General features: G+C 42.3%; 2 protein-coding genes across 52 annotated transcripts in view; both read right to left on the minus strand.

Moving 5' to 3' along the window:
• limk1a (LIM domain kinase 1a) overlaps window positions 1-7,583 on the minus strand; it is a 33,226-nt gene extending 25,643 nt beyond the window's left edge. The window contains exons 1-2 of one of the 2 annotated variants that reach the window (XM_052077403.1): window positions 7,412-7,583; window positions 5,762-5,861 (exon numbers count right to left, since the gene is read on the minus strand). In XM_052077403.1, the coding sequence (XP_051933363.1) occupies window positions 5,762-5,861; window positions 7,412-7,469 (158 nt within the window). In that variant the 5' untranslated portion in view covers window positions 7,470-7,583. Of the gene's footprint in view, window positions 1-1,548; window positions 1,742-5,761; window positions 5,862-7,411 lie in introns of those variants that run through there. The other variant, XM_052077404.1, reaches the window with a different exon arrangement.
• A 771-nt stretch (window positions 7,584-8,354) lies between these two features.
• The window catches only part of elna (elastin a), a 45,482-nt gene continuing 33,649 nt past the window's right edge, over window positions 8,355-20,187 (minus strand). For 47 of the 50 annotated variants that reach the window (XR_007964385.1, XR_007964381.1, XR_007964390.1 and 44 more), the window contains 21 exons: window positions 20,090-20,176; window positions 19,789-19,929; window positions 19,539-19,664; window positions 19,337-19,465; window positions 19,128-19,265; window positions 18,904-19,002; window positions 16,968-17,087; window positions 16,738-16,851; window positions 16,505-16,627; window positions 16,238-16,387; window positions 16,003-16,080; window positions 15,762-15,887; window positions 15,646-15,681; window positions 14,663-14,713; window positions 14,289-14,315; window positions 13,959-14,012; window positions 13,243-13,664; window positions 13,080-13,130; window positions 12,275-12,343; window positions 10,948-10,983; window positions 10,254-10,334 (listed from right to left, as the gene is read on the minus strand). Coding sequence is in view for 1 of the 50 variants with exons in the window: in XM_052078243.1 (XP_051934203.1) it covers window positions 9,653-9,705; window positions 10,260-10,334; window positions 10,948-10,983; window positions 11,650-11,715; window positions 12,275-12,343; window positions 13,080-13,136; window positions 13,243-13,323; window positions 13,617-13,664; window positions 13,959-14,012; window positions 14,289-14,315; window positions 14,663-14,713; window positions 15,646-15,681; window positions 15,762-15,887; window positions 16,003-16,080; window positions 16,238-16,387; window positions 16,505-16,627; window positions 16,738-16,851; window positions 16,968-17,087; window positions 18,904-19,002; window positions 19,128-19,259; window positions 19,337-19,465; window positions 19,539-19,664; window positions 19,789-19,917; window positions 20,090-20,176 (2,066 nt within the window). In the remaining 49 variants the exon portion in view is untranslated. Of the gene's footprint in view, window positions 9,706-10,253; window positions 10,335-10,947; window positions 10,984-11,649; window positions 11,716-12,274; window positions 12,344-13,079; window positions 13,137-13,242; window positions 13,665-13,958; window positions 14,013-14,288; window positions 14,316-14,662; window positions 14,714-15,645; window positions 15,682-15,761; window positions 15,888-16,002; window positions 16,081-16,237; window positions 16,388-16,504; window positions 16,628-16,737; window positions 16,852-16,967; window positions 17,088-18,903; window positions 19,003-19,127; window positions 19,266-19,336; window positions 19,466-19,538; window positions 19,665-19,788; window positions 19,930-20,089; window positions 20,177-20,187 lie in introns of those variants that run through there. The other 3 variants (XM_052078243.1, XR_007964346.1, XR_007964343.1) reach the window with 3 other exon arrangements.

Genomic DNA, 20,187 nt, shown 5'->3' on the forward strand with positions numbered 1-20,187 from the left:
TTTCTTAATCTTATTTGATATTTACATTGAAGGCTATTAGGTGAAAAAGGGTCGTCAACTACAAACAAGCGTGGAAGAAACTGTTGCAAATAACCTGTGCTCATTTGTTTTTAGACAATAGAAAAGAAATAGCTGAGCATCACATTCTCTGTTGTGAAAGCATCATATCAATAAAGTCATATGGTATTGTTTTGTATTGTAAAGCATGTTCAACTTGCATTTCTTTCAGCGTCCAGCAGGCTTGAACCTGGTACATTTACGAATGCTTATTTACACCCCTGTGTATAACCCTATTAGCAACAGCCATTTGAACGCAAATGGTACAGCAACACATATGGACAGACAATATAACAGTACTGTACTTACAAGTAGGTGTATATATGTGATTATTACACATTACGTTACATGACTCAACAGCAACAGACAAATGAAAGGCCAGTATTTTGGTCATGGAGATTGTTTATGAAAAGTGCTATGGACTCTCAGACTAATCTTAACTAATCATGAAATATTGTAGAATTATTCAAATGAGCTTTGACACTTGTGATAGACAAGAGGAAGTCAATAACCATGTCGTATATTCGCATCCAGGCAGAAGTTGGAAGTGGTTAAGAGTCGAGCCTAAATTTAGGAAGTAAGTTGCCAATGTGCTCTCCACAATGACACGTTTCAGAAGCGACATCCATCTGAAAGAAAGCCACACTTTTAAGATTCTTCAGTCAATTTATTTTACACTTTGAAGCACGTATTCCCGAAGCATCACACTCATATCAGTGAAAATGACTTGCATATCAACCCACAGAGGGAATTGAAACAACAAAGTCAAAAGCATCACCTGACTATAACAGGTCACCACAGATCAATCTTTGGAATATGGTAGATTTCATGAAGAAATTCATAATAATAATAAAAAAATGTAACTTTGTGCCTTGATGCATCTCCTATAGTGATTCAGATTTGTCTTGTATGTTAATTGCCCTTGTAAGATTATTGTCTTGTTGAGTAATTGTCATCCGCCATTCAAGTTTATGGACAATTTGAATCGCTTCTGTTTGTGTCTTGTATATCATAACGAACATTTATATTACAACAAGTAGATCTAAGGTAACGTTAACGTTTTACCTTTGAGGTAAATGCACAATCTTATGAACTTGGTCCTCACTTTGCAGTTAGAAAACTTCCACTCAAGAGAGAGGGACAAATGGCTCGGTCATCTTTGTTTTAATCTTTTGAAGTCCGTTTTTTAAAGTACTTAATGCCAAAATATTTATTTATTTTTTTTAATTAAGAGTCCCAGGAAGTCATTTTTGGGTCTTGGACTAAAGGAATTGAGAAAATCCTCCATTTATTTTACACATTTCCTTATTATCCAGATACAATTCTGAATTAATAGAATAACATACATTAATGAACTGCTGTTAATGTTCCTTAAATGATTGAATCAAGTGCAAAAGGACACGAGTAGACAGAGCTCATCAGGAATTACACTTCACAGCTCATCAAATGTGAAAGTTGAATCCGGCACATCACTTCAACCATTCAACTTACTTGGTGTGTTGAAGCCGTCTCTTGCTGTGCTGATTCTTTCCTGACATTTCCCGCACAAGACTGAAAGTGTCGTTTTGACACTTAAAAGCCACACTCATGTCCGCTGCGTTGATGCTGAACTCGCAAAGCGCCACTCGCCTCACAATCAGGCAGTGACTGTCATCAGTAACTCTCCCTACTCCCCCTTCTCCCTTCCTTTGTTTCCTCCCACAGTGCAGCTGTCTTTTTGACCTCAACTACTTCCTGTTGTTGGTCTCTCCTTTGGGAATGTAATTGACATAATGGGGTAGGGGGGGGGGGGGTCAACCAGTGAAACACAGTTTTTGCCTATACATTACATTTTTAGAATTTTGGATTTGAAAAAAATACATCAATCAATCAATCAGTCCTGTTAAATCAGCCTGTTTTGAGGGGGCGGTCCTAAATGAGCCACAGTTCACCTCCATTGCGGGGATCAGGCTAAAAATGACCAGAGATGAAGCCGAAGCGAGGGTTGACCCCGGCAAGTGGCTTTTAATTTCAAAAGTGGCAGCCCAGGGTCTGTATGAAAAAGCGCTTTGAGGACTTTCAGAAGCACTAGATGGACATTTTTTTAAGCCATAGAGACAGTAGAAGCTAATTTTATATGTTCAGTCATGCGGTTGGTATGCCATCACCAAGCTGTTGAAATAGACAAGTCAATTAGCCTCACAGGTATTGAACCTTATTACAGATTTCAGCCTGCACATTTGGAATCTGACATATTTTTACACTTATTTTGCCCCCCCGCCCCCCATACATGATCTCCAATTTAAAAAAAATACGGACGAATATCATGTTGCAGTCATTCATTCATTCATCTCCCGAGCCGCTTGATCCTCACTAGGGTCGCGGGGGGTGCTGGAGCCTATCCCAGCTGTCTTCGGGCAGTAGGCGGGGGACACCCTGAATCGGTTGCCAGCCAATGCAAAAGTAAATTGGGATGTGTGGAGGCAAAAGATAGCAAATGGTTGAGGATGAAAGCTGCGAGGAACTCGGACATATGATATCTAGCCAACACCAAGCTGCACGAGGGCAGCACAGTTAGCTCAGCAAAAGTGAAAAAACTACAACAATCTAGAAAACGACATCAGTTTAGTGACATTCACTTTTCACAGCCGATACCGACAGAAGCAGATAGTTTTTTCGCACCAAGAGCTCAGTGCGCAAGCCACTTAGCGGTTTCATTGTCTTATTTTCTTCACTCAGTTTGCGTTCATGTACTGCAGCTTGCGTTGCCTGGCAGAGTTGGTTTGCAAGCAGAAGCAGCTGAGTCACTGCAGCCTTTTCTGCTCTCACTTGCCGAGGCGATTCACACCGTTACCATAGCAACATCATTTTTTTTTTACATTTTCTGAGTCAGAAATCTGTCTGCCTCAAAGCGCGACTTGCTTTCATGATCCAGAAGATATGCATTCCACCCTCCCTGCACAGTCCGTAACCACGCGGGCGAGGCGAAAAGTGCCAAGCGCAAGCTTTTGCAGTCCTTTGGGATAACTGTCAAAGTCACGAGTGTCAAGCCGAGTTCGTTTTACTGCAGCCGGACGCTGCTGCACTTTAATGCAGTGTCACTGCAGCATGGGGCACATGCTCTCACTGAATGGAAGTCGAATAAAGAGCCGATTAGAAACACGTCTCGGTATGACGCATTAAAGTACTGCACCACAAGCAAATCTGTTTTCAACAGGAAAATTGCTTTTTCAATTAAAACTTATTGGTCGCCCTTTTTTTAAAGAAGTGTTGTTTCTTTCAAACATTTCTGGCTCGAAGATGAAGAGAATGCCCATTTTTTTGCACTTAACGTTTGTACACGAATATGCTACTGTGCTGACCTGCCTGCTGTTCCAAATGGGGAGTAGAGGTGTGCCCTCTGGTGGTAAAACTATGTAATGACGACAATGAAAATCTGCAAAAATAAATAAAAATCACCAAAGCGAAATATATTTTTTACGTAGTCGATCTAACTTATCTGTAAAACGTATTTCCAAATGAAAAAAATAATCCAATTTTGTTCTTTTTGAGAGACCTACCCGGAGAAAACCCACGCAGGGAACATGCAAAGTCCACACAGGAAGTCCAGGGCCTGAATCAAACACTGCACCTTTGCATGTAAGGCTGACATGCTAACCACTCGCCCACTGTAGCACCGAGAGTCATTCCTCCTCTGACAAAAAAAATATAAAAAAAATAAACGTGTAAGATTATACATAAATCCTTAAAAACACCAAATTAATGACATTCTTGCCCATGATGAGCGCACTTCTCGCTTTTACCGAATTGATTCATTCCATTTGTTGATATTTACTAGAGCAGAGTGGAAGGATGCTCATGAGTGATACAAGACACCGTAAATGATTGTAAAGGAGCTGACAACACTCAGGGCTGAATAGGTGACACACGCCTGCTTTAAAAGGGACACAAAGCGGTGCAGCGCATCATTAATGAGCATCATTGTGAACACACACACACACACACATATACACGCAGGCACAAAAGATTTGCTACCACGTGCCCAGATATCCTCCTCATGTTACCCATTCAGACCACCACGCCGATGGAAATCACTAGTGACGGACTGAGTGCTGAGTTTTCCACAAAGCGAGAGTCAATTTGCTGAGCGTCTCAGTTGAACTCCGTGTGAAAGAAGAAGGGAAAGTAGTGTGGGAGGCCGAAGCTGAACAGAAGCTGGGAAAGCAATATAGACAACCTACAACCTTTTTACAACACAACCTATACTTTCTAAATTAAAAACACGTCACAAAGTGTAGTGTGGAAGTAAATTGACTTAGGAGCTTGGCTACAAGATGAATTCAACTCATAAATCAGGGTATCACCTGAATGATTGATGCATTTCTCCACTTCGGTCTTAAAGAATGGAATAATGTGTATTTCTATGTTCAGATTCCACGGTTCAGAAAGCGTGAAGAGCTTTCTTCCACACAAAGTCATACATGCATTCAACACCACCCACCCGTGCACATGTGCTCCATACGTACTGTACAAGTTCCCGACAGCATCCGCCACAATGCGAGTCTCAAAATGGCTCCTTGCGAGCACGCTTGGGCACCTTGCCGGACTGGCCATTAGCTCACTATGCGAGAGGCAGAGACATCCTAAAGTGCTTTGGATAAATGCATCATCTCATTTGTCTTTTCAAAATAAGAAATCCATCCAATTTAACACATGTATGCAAGAAAATCCAAGAAACTGAAATGTTCCCACGTGCAGTGGTTCTCAAACTTTTTCAGAAAAATTCCATTTACAGTAGCTCCCCATGTACCACAATCATGACTAACAATGAAATGTGGGAACATAGAAGGCCTTCGTGTTCCTCAAAACAAGACACAGGTTGTATTGCTATGTAGTATTACTGTAAAACGGCACTTTAATATTTAGGTGCTGCAGCCTATCGCAGCCGTCTTCGGGCAGTAGGCGGGGGACACACTGAATCGGTTGCCAGCCAATCACAGGGCACACAGAAACGAACAACCATTCGTACTCACACTCACACCTAGGGACAAGTTAGAGTGTTCAATCAGCCTGCCACGCATGTTTTTGGAATGTGGGAGGAAACCGGAGCACCCGGAGAAAACCCACGCAGGCCCGGGGAGAACATGCAAACTCCACACAGGGAGGCCGGAGCTGGAATCGAACCCGGTACCTCTGCACTGTGAAGCCGACGTGCTAACCACTGGACTACCGGGCTGCCTCACTTTAATATTAAACTATAAAAATAGTTTCAAAACAAACACTTCTCTAAAGATGAAATACCAATGTATGAAAGTTAAAAAGTTAAACACAACCGAACTGTATTCGGGACAATGATTCTTTCGGGTACCACTCGAGCGCATCAAACCGCGATCCTCGAAGGGCCGCTACGCTGCATGTTTTCCACGTCTGTCGACTGCGACAAACCTGATTCAAATCGTCAGCATCGTTATCCGGCCCCTGCGGAGCTTGCCGATCGGCTGATCTTTTGAATCAGGTGTGCTGCAGTTCTGGAAAGACGGAAAGCATCCAGGAAATCGGTCCTCGAGGACTGGGCTTTGACACCTGTGCATCGGAGAATCCACGTACCATTAGCCAGACTTTGAGCATCACTGCTAAAGTGCACTTACAATCTCAATGTTGAGTACACACCAAAGCAGTGTAGCCGAACGGACTGCATAGCTTGAATGCGGTCCATGCAGTGTACCTGAAGCAGACGGTGTGCCAGTCAGTGTTGAGAGCCTGAAGATACTGCTCATCGTAGATCCTCTGTTTGCACCCCGCGCACACGGGCAAACTTCCTCCAGCTGCAACCAGATTGACACAGTAGAAGCGGAGTAAGTCAGACACGACTACATTGCAAACAAACCTGCGTTCGGATTCATATTAATTTTGTCAGTCGACGGCGAGCATTAGCGTCCTGTCATTTCAAAAAAAGTAGTTGACTATTGACCCCGAAAGAACCACATTAGCTGCGTTAGGAAAGCGTCTTCATGGAGGAGGAGGCAGGAGAAGGAGTGACAGATAGCAAGGCATCACAGCTCACTTGGGCCAGCTTTTAAAGTGAATCTTTCTCAACGCACATCACGCACCTTTTTACATCCGAGGCCATTAAGACATACAGTAAATGCATTGAGAGGCTGAGTAAGAGATGTTAGCGTACTGTATCTCTATCAGTCAATATGCTTGGTAATGGATAGCGCGGGCCATAAGAGTCTTAAGCTTTACATGGCATTACAAAACACTTGGAATGAAGTCAACAGGAGCGCCGGGCATTTGTAACAACACAGTAATGACTACAGAGTGCTAATAAAACAATATAGTAATTATTACTGAGTGTACGCTTTAAAGAAATGTAGTATCACGAGTACAGAAACAAACAACAGAGTAATTACTGGCGAAGATGGCCACTAATGTCTCTCCTATCACTTCAGCGCTTCATGAATTCATGTTTATCACCTTGTCTCTTTACTATAGAGCACTTTGCTTGCTCATTCTTGCAAACTCTGGTGTCTGCAACAAAACACTCTAATAGCTCAGCTGAAAGACACAACAGAAAATAGCGCAAAACACGTACTGACTCATATCTACACACGCAAATACACAGTCACGAATAGCGGTCCCGACATTACCCGAGTCATCACATCCACCGAATGTTTTTCGAGTGTCTAAATCAAAGTTCAGACTTAAACCCAATCGAGGGCCGATGGTATGACGGAGAGTAAATGCTCGGAATTCCTCCAAAATGGCTTAGTTCGAACAATTCTGCGAAGAAGTGTGGAGGAAAATTCCTCTACGTCGATGCAAAAGACTCGTCAGCAGTTATATCACAAATGCTTCTGTTACTGCTACCAAAGATGGCACAAAAAGGTCATAGATTCAGGGGCACTTTTTCAAATAGGGCCAGATAAATTTGGACTTTTTTTTTGGTACACTTAATAAATAAAATGTTCAATAAAAAATGCATTTCATTTTTACTTGAGTTGTCTTTGTGAGATGTTAACATTTGAGTTGTGAAATATTTAAGTGTGAAAAAAAGTGTATAAGAAATAGCAGCACTTTTGGAAGCGAGCCATTTAGTCAGCACAGTGACAAGAAGAAGATGCTTGTCAAATGTACTCTCGAATAAGAGTGTGCATGACCTGGAGCTGAACACTTGCACGCAAACATGACGAAGAAGGCAGCACGGCCTCATTTAGACAACCATATGCACGTGCAGCCTGACACTCTTTGCAAATACAACACAAATCAAACTACAGAAGAGAAATATTTTGCCCACCAGCATCTCAACGAGCGAATCCCGCCCGGCGTACTAGGGTAAACATTCTAAGCCCCCCTTTTGATTTCATTTCCTTACCTTCCTCCTCTCCCATGCGTTCGTCCTTCCAGGTGCAGCAGAACAGCATCAACCGCATTCACTCTCCGACAGAGAGCCAGGAGACTCTGTTCGACGAATAACCGATGCCCAACCACCTCAGGCCGGCGGTGCGTTGGCAGCGGCGGGCTCGTTTTTTTTTTCCTCTTCCTGCTGTCCGCTTCGGGTCTGTGCCTCTGCGGGGCTTCATTCAAGAGGGCAGCAAACCAATGAGGTTGCTCTGCCGACCACAGGACGACGCCGATTGGTCGAACCTGGTTGGCCCCGCCCTTCTTTCTCACACTGGGGCACTGGTGGGTGGAAAGTCGGAATTCCCACTACTGTACTTGGAACATATTGTGGGTTTAAATATTTAAACTTCCTACCAACTGATCAATAGAAGCATTGGTTAAACATACGCATTCCTACAATTTATGAGGCGATGTTTAAATAGATGATGTCAGGATGTCTTCTTTTCACGATTATACAACCTTATTGAAGGTTGTCTTGCTGAAATTTGTGTTTCTTCGTACACTTCATGAGCTTTCTAACAGGATGCTATTTTTGTATAGTTTGTATAAGAGTATTTGTATGACTAACCAATAATTGTATTCATATATTATTTGTCAAGACTATATAGAGAACAAGTGCTCCCATTGTTATTTTTTTACCCTCTCCTACTTGCTTTTGAACATGAAATCTATGCGAAAGAATGACATATATATCGTGCTTCTTCCATGACTGAAAATGCTTTCATGAGATTTACTTGCACTTGCATATGTAAAGTCTGCATCATGACGCAGTGCTTCATTTTTTCCCATAAGCCGCAAAAAGTAGTAGTTACCCAGATGAGGCAAAGGGACATCGTAATTTTTTGACTCCCCAAAAAGTTGCCAACTAATGGTTCATGTAATTTATGCAACATCAGTAATTGAAACAGGACATGTTTTTGTAGTTTTCAAACACATTTTATTTTTGTTATTTGATGATGCGAATACAACGGCAGGATATATTAACTCATGTGAGTCTGTGCACGTGTGTGTGTGGAAACATTCTTTTTTTTTTATTTTTAAAAAGTGCAAAACCACAATGTTCCTCTTTTTGGAAATAGTTTTAAATAAAGATGTACTGTATCCCATGGCACATCTGACCCAGTGAGGCTCAAAGTGCTCCGAGTGGATGAACCAATGCCAACAACTTTCATATTAGTACAAAATACAGTACACAATTACAGAAAGAACAGCAACAGCACCCATGAACCTTTGATCATTTAAGCTTTTTTTTTTCCTCTAAAGCAGTTCAAGTAAATGAACAATGGGGCACGGATGCACCCATTAAACAAAAGTGTTATTCTGTATTACGATTCATGAATCAAGGCTTGGTCTGACTGCATGTTCACACAATTGTAATAATACGATATGAGTTATAAGCTTGAATGCACATTATTACATAACTGAAAATAACTCCTGAAATGACACTTGAGGAAAAAGCATCACGCGCAAAAAATGCAAACTTTCTAGAAATACACCGGAAGAATAAAAGTATAAGGCAACTCCATTTTAGAGACTGATCTCAATAAAGCATTTGTCGAAATTAAAAATGCTCAGGCAAATAAAATTAGGGGAGAAAAAGGGCAAATGAGAACAGATGGGCTGGCTGGAGTCCCATTTCCCACTACTTTATAACCGACGGGGCTAAAAATAGCAGTGAGGAAGGAGGGCCTGGAGACGATGTTGCGATTTGGCCACCAAAAATCACCTTATCATGAGTTACAGAGGTGGTGTGCTGCAACATTCCAGCTTGACTGGTTCAAGATTGAAAAGGGCGCGCTGGAACATCCTGCACAGGTCACTTCAGCAGGCAACCTTTTCAAGCAGTCTTACGCTGTGTCCCCAAATGTCCGAACCACATGAACAACACACGGTTGTACAAGTCTGCCATCGGAATGAGCACGGGATGACGCACATTATACAGTATTTGAAGTAGAAGGCTACATAAAGGAAGGGGGGGCGGGGTCTAAGAGCGTACTGACATTCACACATTTACGACTGAAGGCACTGTCAGCAATACATGTCACACATGAGGGTTGGAAAAAAAAAGTACACAACTCTTGGTCGGTGGGTTTGCATAAGAGCAGACATTGAAGTCAAGTCAGTAAAAACATTTGTGTTTTAAAATGTACATTCTAGTTCATGCAGTAGCACCATGTTTTTCTTCAGGCCACGTCACACCTCAGGAACGGATTTACTTCCTCCTGCCACAGTATTTGCCCTGACACGGTGCGCCTGCTGCTCCGCCTATAGGAAACAATCAGCGCGCAATTAGCGACATGTTAGCATTACCGACACAACAGCATTTTTGTCGTTGTATAGGATATGGATTTATTCACCTTTTCAGATTTTAAACGATCAAACTTTTTTTTTTTTCATGATTAAGATGCGTTGGAATAAGAATGATTCTGATTGATCCACCCATTGTAATCCATCTTAAGGGGCTGCCATTTTGACATTCTACTGCCCTCTGCTGGCCACTGAAATTGACAACAAAGTACCCTCGGACTCACGTTGCGAACGTCGCATGATCAAACTCAGTAAAACTGTCAATAATTGATAAACGACCATTCACACCTTTTGATAATTTAGAATCTTCAATTAACCTAAAGTCATGTTTTGGAATGTGTATTGATTATCCAGGGAAAACCCCACTCATTAGGGGGTGGGGGGGAAATACAACGGCCACTTTGAATTTCCAACGAACCGAGAGCCGGCTGTGCTGACCACATGGTCGCCATGCCACGTGTATTATCCACATGTAGATTTAAGACGTTATTTGTGAAATGCAGGTCTGCTACCTCTGTAGGCTCCTCCTGCTCCTGCACCACCCAGAAAGCCTTGCAATGGATTCCCAATGTACTTGGCTGCTTTAGCTGCAAAAAGAAACATACTGGAATAAAGAACAATAAACCGTGGAAATGCAATTGATTTGACAGCACAACTAGGTTGCTTGGGAGCAGTTTGGATCTTGATTTTTTTTTGTTTTTGTTTTTGAAAGCCAAGTTGATGATGGCAAGACTGACAGAAAAATCCCCATGCTAATGACTGGCTACAGACCACCAGTCAAGATGAGCAGTTGGCAGTTGTCCTTCTGGTATTTTTTTGAGAGCAATCAAAATACAGAATGATATTATAGGCCTTGGCACCAGCAACCGAACAGTGAAGTAATGGTTGGTTGCAAATGCCCCCAATGCTGTCAAACATCAATTCCGCAAACGAAGAAAGCAGACGTGCTCTCCCTCAACTAATCCCACTAGCAATAATCTCCAATGTTCAGGAAAATGCGGATTATTATAAATGCACAGACTGGTTGTGTCAAGACACTTTGTTTGCGCACGCACGCACACACACACACACACACACACACACAAACAGACTTGTAATCTGGTATTTAACACAGAGGGGAAATTGGAAAAAGAACTGAGGTGCTGACAAGATATCGCTATAATATAATTATCATCGTCATCATAAATGGCCGTCAGGTACCTTGTTGAGGAGTCAGTGGTGCTGGCACGTATCCACCTGTGTACGGGTAGGGAGGAAAAAAAAAACGGATGGTAAATGAACCTCATGTTAAAGGAGGTTAGGGTTTGATTCCTGCTTGTTAGGTAATGAGCAGGATTCAACAAATACGAATGGCCCTTTAGATAGGGAAGAAGAAAGAGCCCGTTCACCATTTAAGTGTCTTTCTTCTTAGACCGCAAATACTTTGACATCTAGATGAGGATCCATGATGTGTTTCACCTAACACTAGCTAGTGATAATGTAATAATGATTCCTTCCTATTTGGCGGTGCTAAAGAGCATTACAAAAGGAGAGTATCTTTTCTCGCTGCAGCTCCATGTGTCAAAACCGGCGGGTTGACCCCAATGCATGCAGACGGTAACAGTGAAAATTGGAAACCGAAATGACAAATGGCTGTTACTCAGCTATAACGAATCAACTAACTACCTGAAAAACAAACACACGGCAGAGTAACCTTTGACCTTGATCTTTTTTGTGCTTGTGCTGCCCAGTGGATAATAATGTGTCTTTTTGGATTTCCTGACACAGCACGTGCATGTGATGGGATTGTAATCCCACCATGCTACATAGAGTAAACGTGCACGGGTGACATACAGCTAGTTGATGACATCTGTGTCATATCGGGAGGAGGATCAACATTCCACAAATTGAGGTGGTCCTCACCTGGCTGGGGCTGATATCCACCACCACCACCACCACCACCACCACCGCCACCAAGATTTCCGTAACCTGTTCATATTTGAAAACAGTGAATAATCCATTTCGGGAAGAGGATTGTTGTACATAAATAACATTTTTGTGACCCGTTGATCATCTCATTACCTCAACTGAATTAATTCAATAACCGCAGTCGAGTTTGTTCTGGTCTACGTGTCTAAATTACGTCAGGAGTCTCCTGGGCTTGGTGATATCTTCACACTTTGATGTTGTGCAGCTTGCACGGTGCAACAGTAATCACGGGCCCATGGGAAATGATGCCATGCTCTTTGTCAAAACGGTAAATGACTGGAATCATTGTGAGCTCATTTCAGTGAGCATCAACGCCCCCCCCCCCCCCTTTTTTTGATGTTGCAAAAGGAGCAAGCCCACCAAGCGGAGATTTAAACACTGAACCTCACAACTGTGATGCAAATGTGCTAACCTGTTTTTTTTTAACTGTCCCATTTAAAAATGAATAAAAACCTCAATAAGAGTATTCAATACAAAAGTGTCTTATGTAACGCGTGTGCTTGCTGCCTTTCAGTCAGAAACAAACTTTTTGGGTAAAAGGCGCAAGTATAAAAGCTACCTGGTTTGGGGGCTTTGGCTCCTCCGCCGGCACCGCCCAGTCCGACTGCAGAAGGATACGGCAAACCACCTGCTCAAAAGGAAACTTGCTTCAGATAAGAAAGTATATCAAACGTCTGCAATGCCAATTACTGTACACTCCTCTGTCCGAATGGCTTCATACCCGCTAAAAAAAAAACTTATCAGTTCCCTGTGCAGGAAATGCCAAAGCGATGGCCTCTTCCTGACCAACTGCCATTTCAGTCACTGGGCAGAACATTGTTTGTTTTTATGTTTATGTCAGGTTAACCGAGTCCCATGGCATGTACATAATATGTGTGAGTCTGTTGCATATGAACAACGAAAGCAGTTTTTCCTCTTCAGATTCTCAAATCAGTGCAATTCATTTGAGACGATGTGTTTCTCAAGCACGCAAGAAAATAATCAGATGGATGCTGAATTTCAGAAAACACAAATGTACACTGTAAAAAAAATGGGTAAAGTCAACATTTCAAGGCAACAAATTTTAATAACATTTTAAGTTGGGCAAATTTTGCTGTTTTGAAAATTGGCTTTCCCGCATTTCACAACAAAGACGTTTGCAGAACTAACTGCTCCTTGTATTGTCCCCAACTCAAAGATAGAAGTGAAAATAACCCAGAACAAATGACTTGCTTGCTTTGTTGTGCTAACTAAAATTGTGTCCATAAATGTCACATTTTATATTTGAAAGTCTTCGCCAAATTAAATGACTATACAAGCTATGTGTGTGTGTGTGTGTGTGTGTGTGTGTGTGTGTGTTTTTAACAGTAAAAGTGATGTCTAACCTTGATAGCTTCCTGCTCCCAGTGGGATTCCTGCTCCAGCTCCTGCTCCCCCTACGACTATGAGAGGAAAAGGGAGACAGGTAAGCAGGAAATAGAGATACAGTACATCCTTCTACAATGCTGTAAAAATACTAAATACGTTTTGGATTTATTTTAGACACACCGGGAGGTTTCAAGGGCTTTGCACCAGGCAGCACTGCAGCCCCTGTTCCAGTTCCAATACCAGTTCCAACCCCATAAGGAGCTACAGAATCGAAAATAATAAAATAGGTATTCATGACATCCTGTGTTACAAAAATGGTCAGTTACGTCACACCAAACAGTAGACTGTAGATAAGAACTGCTGCAGCAAAACGATATAGCGAGATGCAAAGTGTCTATTTCGATGGCAGAAACCTGCTCTGAGCATACACACGTCCTATTGCACATGAATGTAAAGAGTGACGAGAAGGCAATGGAGTGTTATGGATGTTGGTCACTGTATCCTAAAACATGAATGAGATACATTTTAAGTCAGATTCAAGATGGATAACTTGCCTCCATAAGGGTAACCTACTCCGCCTGGACCAATATCTGTTCCACTGCCTGTGGAGCAGAAAACCAGTAAGAAGTGTTCAAGTCACTTTAATCTGTAGATATTTTAGAATTAGTATTTTACTGTAGTCTGTGTGTCTGATTTATTATTGCGTGTTTTTTTTTCCACCCATAAAATGCAATCATCAGAAATGAAGTGTATTGATTTTATTTGTCCTAGTTTTCTATGTGCATCTTGTTTCTAGTTGTCAAACACGGTTATGATATACTGTCTATAAAAGAATACAGTGATGTGTAATGTATTTGTAGACATGATGTAAAAATCGATATATGGATCTTTTGTACCTTGTGGAATTGGTTTTGGTGCCTTGCTCGCTGTCCCAACACCATCACCAACACCTGTCAATAGTAGGATCAGATCAGCTTAGTCAATTTAGACTCGGACAGAGGACAGAGCTGCTTTCTTTTGTCTATGTCTCCACCGTGTGGCAAAATTATGTATTACATCTCCTAAACATGCACGTACTGGGCCCTATGTCGAAAAAGGACAGAAGAGACTGGAATTGTGTTGTGTTATGCGGTGGTGTATTTTATTGTGTTGCATAGCATTATGTTATATCCTATTGGGGGGGGGGGGAATCATAATAATAAAAACGAGAGACTTTTCAGACTTACCGGTTGGACTTTGACCTTTTGTACCAGCTGAAATATAGACAAAAATTGAAAGTTAAACTCAAATATGCTTGAGTTTACCAAAAATCCCCCCCCCCCTTACAGTGTTACGAAAACAGACAGGCACAACAACAAAGTCAACCGGATGTTGGATGGATATTATGTTTCTGTTTGTAAATTTTGGGATCGTAGACCTTTTCCTTTCTAATCATCACTGATACCATCCATCCTTCCATTTTCTGATTCGCTTTACAAGAGTTTTACAACTCTGCAGGAACACCATCTTTCCAGCCCTTCCACTAGCACCCCTGCCCAAGCACAATGCAGATGATGAACAGATGAATCAGTCAAGATTGCAAGCATAAGGATGGTCTTACTGGGCAGTGGGAGCTCTGTGGCCTTGCCATTTGTGGCAATAGACGTGAGGCCTGCCAAAAGAAAGGGAGCACAGGTGGTTTGACCAGAAAAGTTAGAAAACTAATGCCGCATGGAGGCTTTAACCTAAAGGTGGTAAATAGCTGTGAGAACAAGCGATACAAGGTGGCTGTGTTTTGCACGTGTGAAAACACGATTTAAAGTACACGACTGTGTTGAATGTACAGTATATAAATAAAATACGGTACTGTCGCAAAATTTTACGGCTGTTGATACCAGTGAGACCAGCGTGAAATCATAACAAAACCCAGCATATGCTGGTGAGCACCTATGACCTATGAGATCCTATGAGATGGATGGATCTTGAGGAGCCGACGATGAGAAGAAAGGAGCGTTGGCGCGGAGTGCCGATGCGGATTTGGAGCTGGGAGTCGCGGCTTGGAGTTTGAAGCGGATTATGTGGGACAGGAGAAGTGAACTAATCTCTTTTCGTCAATGCAATGCAAAGTGTTTGCTTTCAAAACTTTGCTTGTAGCAGACGTGTGCACATTTTCAGCATGATGTCTCTGATCCACTGGTGAAAGGACACTTTGATCCTCTCCTCTTTCATCTATAACTGCTTCAGACAACAAAGTGTATGCGGAAAAGTGGTGAAGATTGCACGACTGTCTCTGTCCTATGTGTTGTCTTGTGTTATTTTTGTTATTTTTGACTTCAAAATGGCGCCGCGAGAGTGGCTGCCTTTCCAGCAGCTCCTATTTTTTTGTTGTTCTACTTCTTCCTTTCATAACTTTGCTGCTGTGAATCTGGAATTTCTCCATTGCGAGACTAATAAAGGTTTTCTTAATCTTAATGATGGTCTCTTTTTAAAAATTTTATATACTGTATATATTTTTAGCAGGGCTGATTATAGAAACTTGTAAATTGGGACACTCATATGTCAAGCTATCGCTGTATATGAGAAGGACATGTAATTTCGCAGTACCTGGAACAGGAGTTCCAGAAGGACCTGCATCCTTTGCTGTAGAAACAAAAAGATGAGTGAAAACATGTGCAAAGAAGCGTACGTGAGATAATAAGTGTCTGTCCTCTGCGCCTTACGTGGCTTTCCAGCAATGTTATCGCCCGGGCCACCTGGTACAGCAAGAGCAGAACCATCAGGGAGGCCGCTGACCCCAGTGTGTGGTGTCGCTCCCGGCAAGGCAAGACCTACTCCGGAAACGGCGCCTAGGAGAGGTCACAAAATAAAACGATAACCGCAATGTCAATTTGAATCTTTTTTTTTTTCTTGAATCAAATGTAGCATATTTTGCATCTTTTGCAGCACCGGAGTACTGATCACCTCCAACTGCTCCTGGCCCTACTCCTCCTCCTCCTCCTCCTCCTCCTCCCGCTGCTGCTCCAACTCCTGCTCCAGCTCCTGTTGAAAACCCAGATGCAAATAATCCGACCGAATGATATATCATTCAAGAAAATCAGTCTATTGAGACTAGGTAAGGGAGAGAAATGGCGCTAAATAACATTTGAAATCTGTGTGTCTGGATGTCTTCATGAAATTTGTGTTTGATCTCCTGTACCATATTTAGCAGCTTTTGCAGCAGCAGCAGCAGTGTATTGTCCACCTCCAACTCCTCCTGGTACCAAACCAGGTACTCCTCCTACTCCTGTTCCTCCCAGTCCTCCTGCTCCCCCCAGGCCTCCTGTTCCGAACCCTCTTCCGGCTCCCCCTGTAATTCACAATGAAAGGAAATGGAACCCATTTCAACCATTTAAAAAGGAAGAACACAGTTTTCAGATTGTGTGTAAAGTGTAGATTTCTCTGAAGACGTGTTTTATTCCCTTACCGTATTTGGCAGCTTTTGCCGCAGCAGAGTATTGACCACCTCCAACTCCTCCGGGAACAAAACCGGGTACTTGCCCACCTGTTCCTCCCAATCCACCTGTTCCTAACCCAGCGCCTGCCCCTCCTGCAAACCACAACAAATAAAACGGATTCGATTCCATCTTAAAACTAGACTAACATTTCCACGTCCGTCTGATGATTTGGATCATGTAGCACATCATTTTTTGACTTTACCATATTTGGCAGCTTTTGCAGCAGCTGAGTATTGTCCACCTCCAACTCCTCCGGGAACAAAACCGGGTACTTGTCCACCTGTACCTCCCAGTCCTCCCGGTCCTATCCCTGCTCCTGTTCCAGTCAAAATGATTAAAATTGATTCATGCATAATGTTTAAACTTAAAAACCAGAACGACACTTCTACAGACATTTGAAGGTATGCACATGACTTCATTTATTTACTGTACCATATTTGGCAGCGTTTGCAGCAGGAGAATACTGTCCACCCCCAACTCCTGGTACGAAGCCAGGTACTTGTCCACCTGTTCCTCCCAGTCCTCCTGCACCCAAACCTGCACCTGCTCCTCCTTTTAAAACACAACATTTATAACTGATTTAAGAATATTGTTCAAACTTTGGTGAACAATTCTGTGCATGCCTGATAGCATAGGTATGTCACTTATTTTGATAATTTTTGCAGAAAGTGAGTACTGTCCATTTTTGACAAATTGTAAACACAAACAAGATAAAAAACTGTACCATAAAAAAGTTATTTGCAACTTCTTATATTTTTGGGCATACTTACCACACTTAAAATGAAAGGGAGAATAATTTGCATCACTGTGGAAGAAATATGTTTCCGTTCTTCACGGTATAGTTTTAACTCAATGATATTGGAGGGTTTTCGAATATTAATGCCTGTTCAATTGGGTTTAAGCACAGATGTTGAGGAGGCCACTCTTCAGTAAAGCTTTTTTTTCCTTTCTGTTGTTTCTAGTTGTTGAATAACCCAAATGAGGTTGAAGGTGTGAACTGATGGCTCAAAATATTTTTTGTTGGACAGCTGAATTTATTGTGTTATTCACAGCAGGTGGTCCAGGTCCATAAGTCACAAAGCAGCCCCAGACCATCACACTGCTGGCATTATGTTCTTTCTATTAAATGTTTTATTTTTATGGGATTATTTTTGTGCCAAATGTAACAAGTTACACAGCTTCGAATTTTTTTGTCTCATCAATCCATAGAACATTTGCTCCAAAGTCTTGGACATCAAAGATTTTTCTTGGAAAATATGAGATGAGACTCGCCAATCAATTGCATTTTGACCAGTTTCTCTGTTAAATTGGAGTCATGAACACTGGCGTTAACTGGGGCTAACAAGGCCTAGAGTTTTTTGGATGTTGTTTTGGAGCCTCTTGTGGCCTCTTGATGAGTCATTTTTGCACTCTTGAATTAATTTTACTTGGCCGGCCACTCCTGGAACGGTTTCACTCTGTTCTCACAAATTTTCTCCATTTATGGACAATGGCTGTGACTGTGGTTCGCTGGAGTTTTTCACGCCTTGAAAATGACTTTGTAATCTTTTCCAGACTGATACTGATTGCAATTATTGCGTTTCTCATTTGTTCTTGAATTAAATTTGAATGGTGGCATAATTCGGGCGGCCCGGTAGTCCAGTGGTTAGCACGTCGGCTTCACAGTGCAGAGGTACCGGGTTCGATTCCAGCTCCGGCCTCCCTGTGTGGAGTTTGCATGTTCTCCCCGGGCCTGCGTGGGTTTTCTCCGGGTGCTCCGGTTTCCTCCCACATTCCAAAAACATGCGTGGTAGGCTGATTGGACGCTCTAAATTGTCCCTAGGTGTGAATGTGAGCGTGGATGGTTGTTCGTCTGTGTGTGCCCTGCGATTGGCTGGCAACTGATCCAGGATGTCCCCCGCCTACTGCCCGAAGACGGCTGGGATAGGCTCCAGCACCCCCCGCGACCCTAGTGAGGATTAAGCGGTTCAGAAAATGATTGGATTGGATTGATTGGTGGCATAATTCATTTCCATTTGAGGTTTTGTAACATTTTTTTCATTTCATTTTGTCTGACAGGTACTGACAGATGATTTCTCATCTGACATTAAACACGCCGGGGTGTGGTCAGCGAAATTGAACCCAAAATATGATTCATCACAGGTAACTCATGATTTAATAAAAAAATTATAACAATTAACAGTTTGGATTTTCCCATAAAATGGATCAATTCTAAATTTAAAAACTTCATTTTATATTTATTTGGGATGTCTTAGTAAGATATAAAAAAATGCTTTGATGATCCAAAACTACAAGTGATAAATAAATAAATCTGAAAACAGGAAGCCGAAAAATACTTTTTCATGGCACTGTATATGTTTGTAGAGACCGTATTTAGCAGCTTTCGCAGCAGCAGCAGCGTATGGTCCGCCTCCAACTCCTCCGAGTCTCCCCAGGCCTCCTGCCCCCAACCCTGCTCCTGCTCCTCCTAATCAAGGCAAACATAGCATGTCGTTTCCTAAAAATCTAAACTTAAAATGAAAATAATAGCTACAGTACAATGGGAAACAAGATTTTAACTGTGTATTGGATTTTTACAAGTGTTCAGTTTACCATATTTGGCAGCTTTCGCAGCTGCAGCAGCAGAGTATTGTCCACCTGCAGCTCCTCCTGGTACCAATCCAGGTACTCCTCCTACTCCTGTTCCTCCTAGTCCACCCGTTCCTAACCCTGCTCCTGCTCCAGCTGCAACTCATAATCATGGGAAATTAAATAAGTATAACACATATTCTTCTGAATGTGCAAAGTTTTATTTCCTGTACCATATTTGGCAGCCTTTGCAGCAGCATATTGTCCGTCTCCAACTCCTCCTGGAACAAAGCCAGGCACTCTGCCTACTCCTGTTCCTGCTCCTCCAAGTTCTCCTGTTCCTAAACCTGCCCTTGCTCCTCCTGTAAGCCAAGTTTCAGCTAACTGGTATATCAATTGTACAAGCAGATGTATCAATTTATTCATTTCTTGTACCATATTTAGCAGCTTTTGCAGCAGCAGAGTATTGTCCACCTCCAACTCCTCCCGATACCAAACCAGGTAGTGCTCCTACTCCAGCTCCTCCCAGTCCTCCTGTTCCGAACCCTGTTCCTGCTCCCCCTGTAACTCCCAATTGAGAAAAAACAGACATGATGTTTACACTTTGATTTAATTTTTGCTTTCACAATCTAGCAGGGTTATAGAATATTAACTGATAACTGCAACTTCTGAGAATTGCCCATACCATAGTTTGCTGCTTTCGCTGCTGGTGAATATTGACCAGCGCCTGGAAATCTCTGACCTGGTAGGGCAAATGGTGCCCCACCTGGCACAACACCTGGCACTCCTCCTGGGACACCTCCTGGGACACCACCTGGTACACCTCCTGTTGAGTATTTATTTATTTGTTTTGGGAATAAACAAAGCCTGACTAAAATTGATTTGAATTTATGTTACGATATCTCATGGTTTTTGCCTTGGATATCTACCACAACCACCAATAACACAACGTAAGTGAGAATTGTGACAGTAGAACAGACTCATACCATATTTTGCTGCTTTGGCTGATGGTAAATATCCACCACCTGGTACACCACCTGGAACACCACCAGGTACGCCACCAGGTACACCACCTGTTAAGATG

Source organism: Hippocampus zosterae, chromosome 10 (genome assembly GCF_025434085.1).
Source record: "Hippocampus zosterae strain Florida chromosome 10, ASM2543408v3, whole genome shotgun sequence".
NCBI lineage: Eukaryota > Metazoa > Chordata > Actinopteri > Syngnathiformes > Syngnathidae > Hippocampus > Hippocampus zosterae.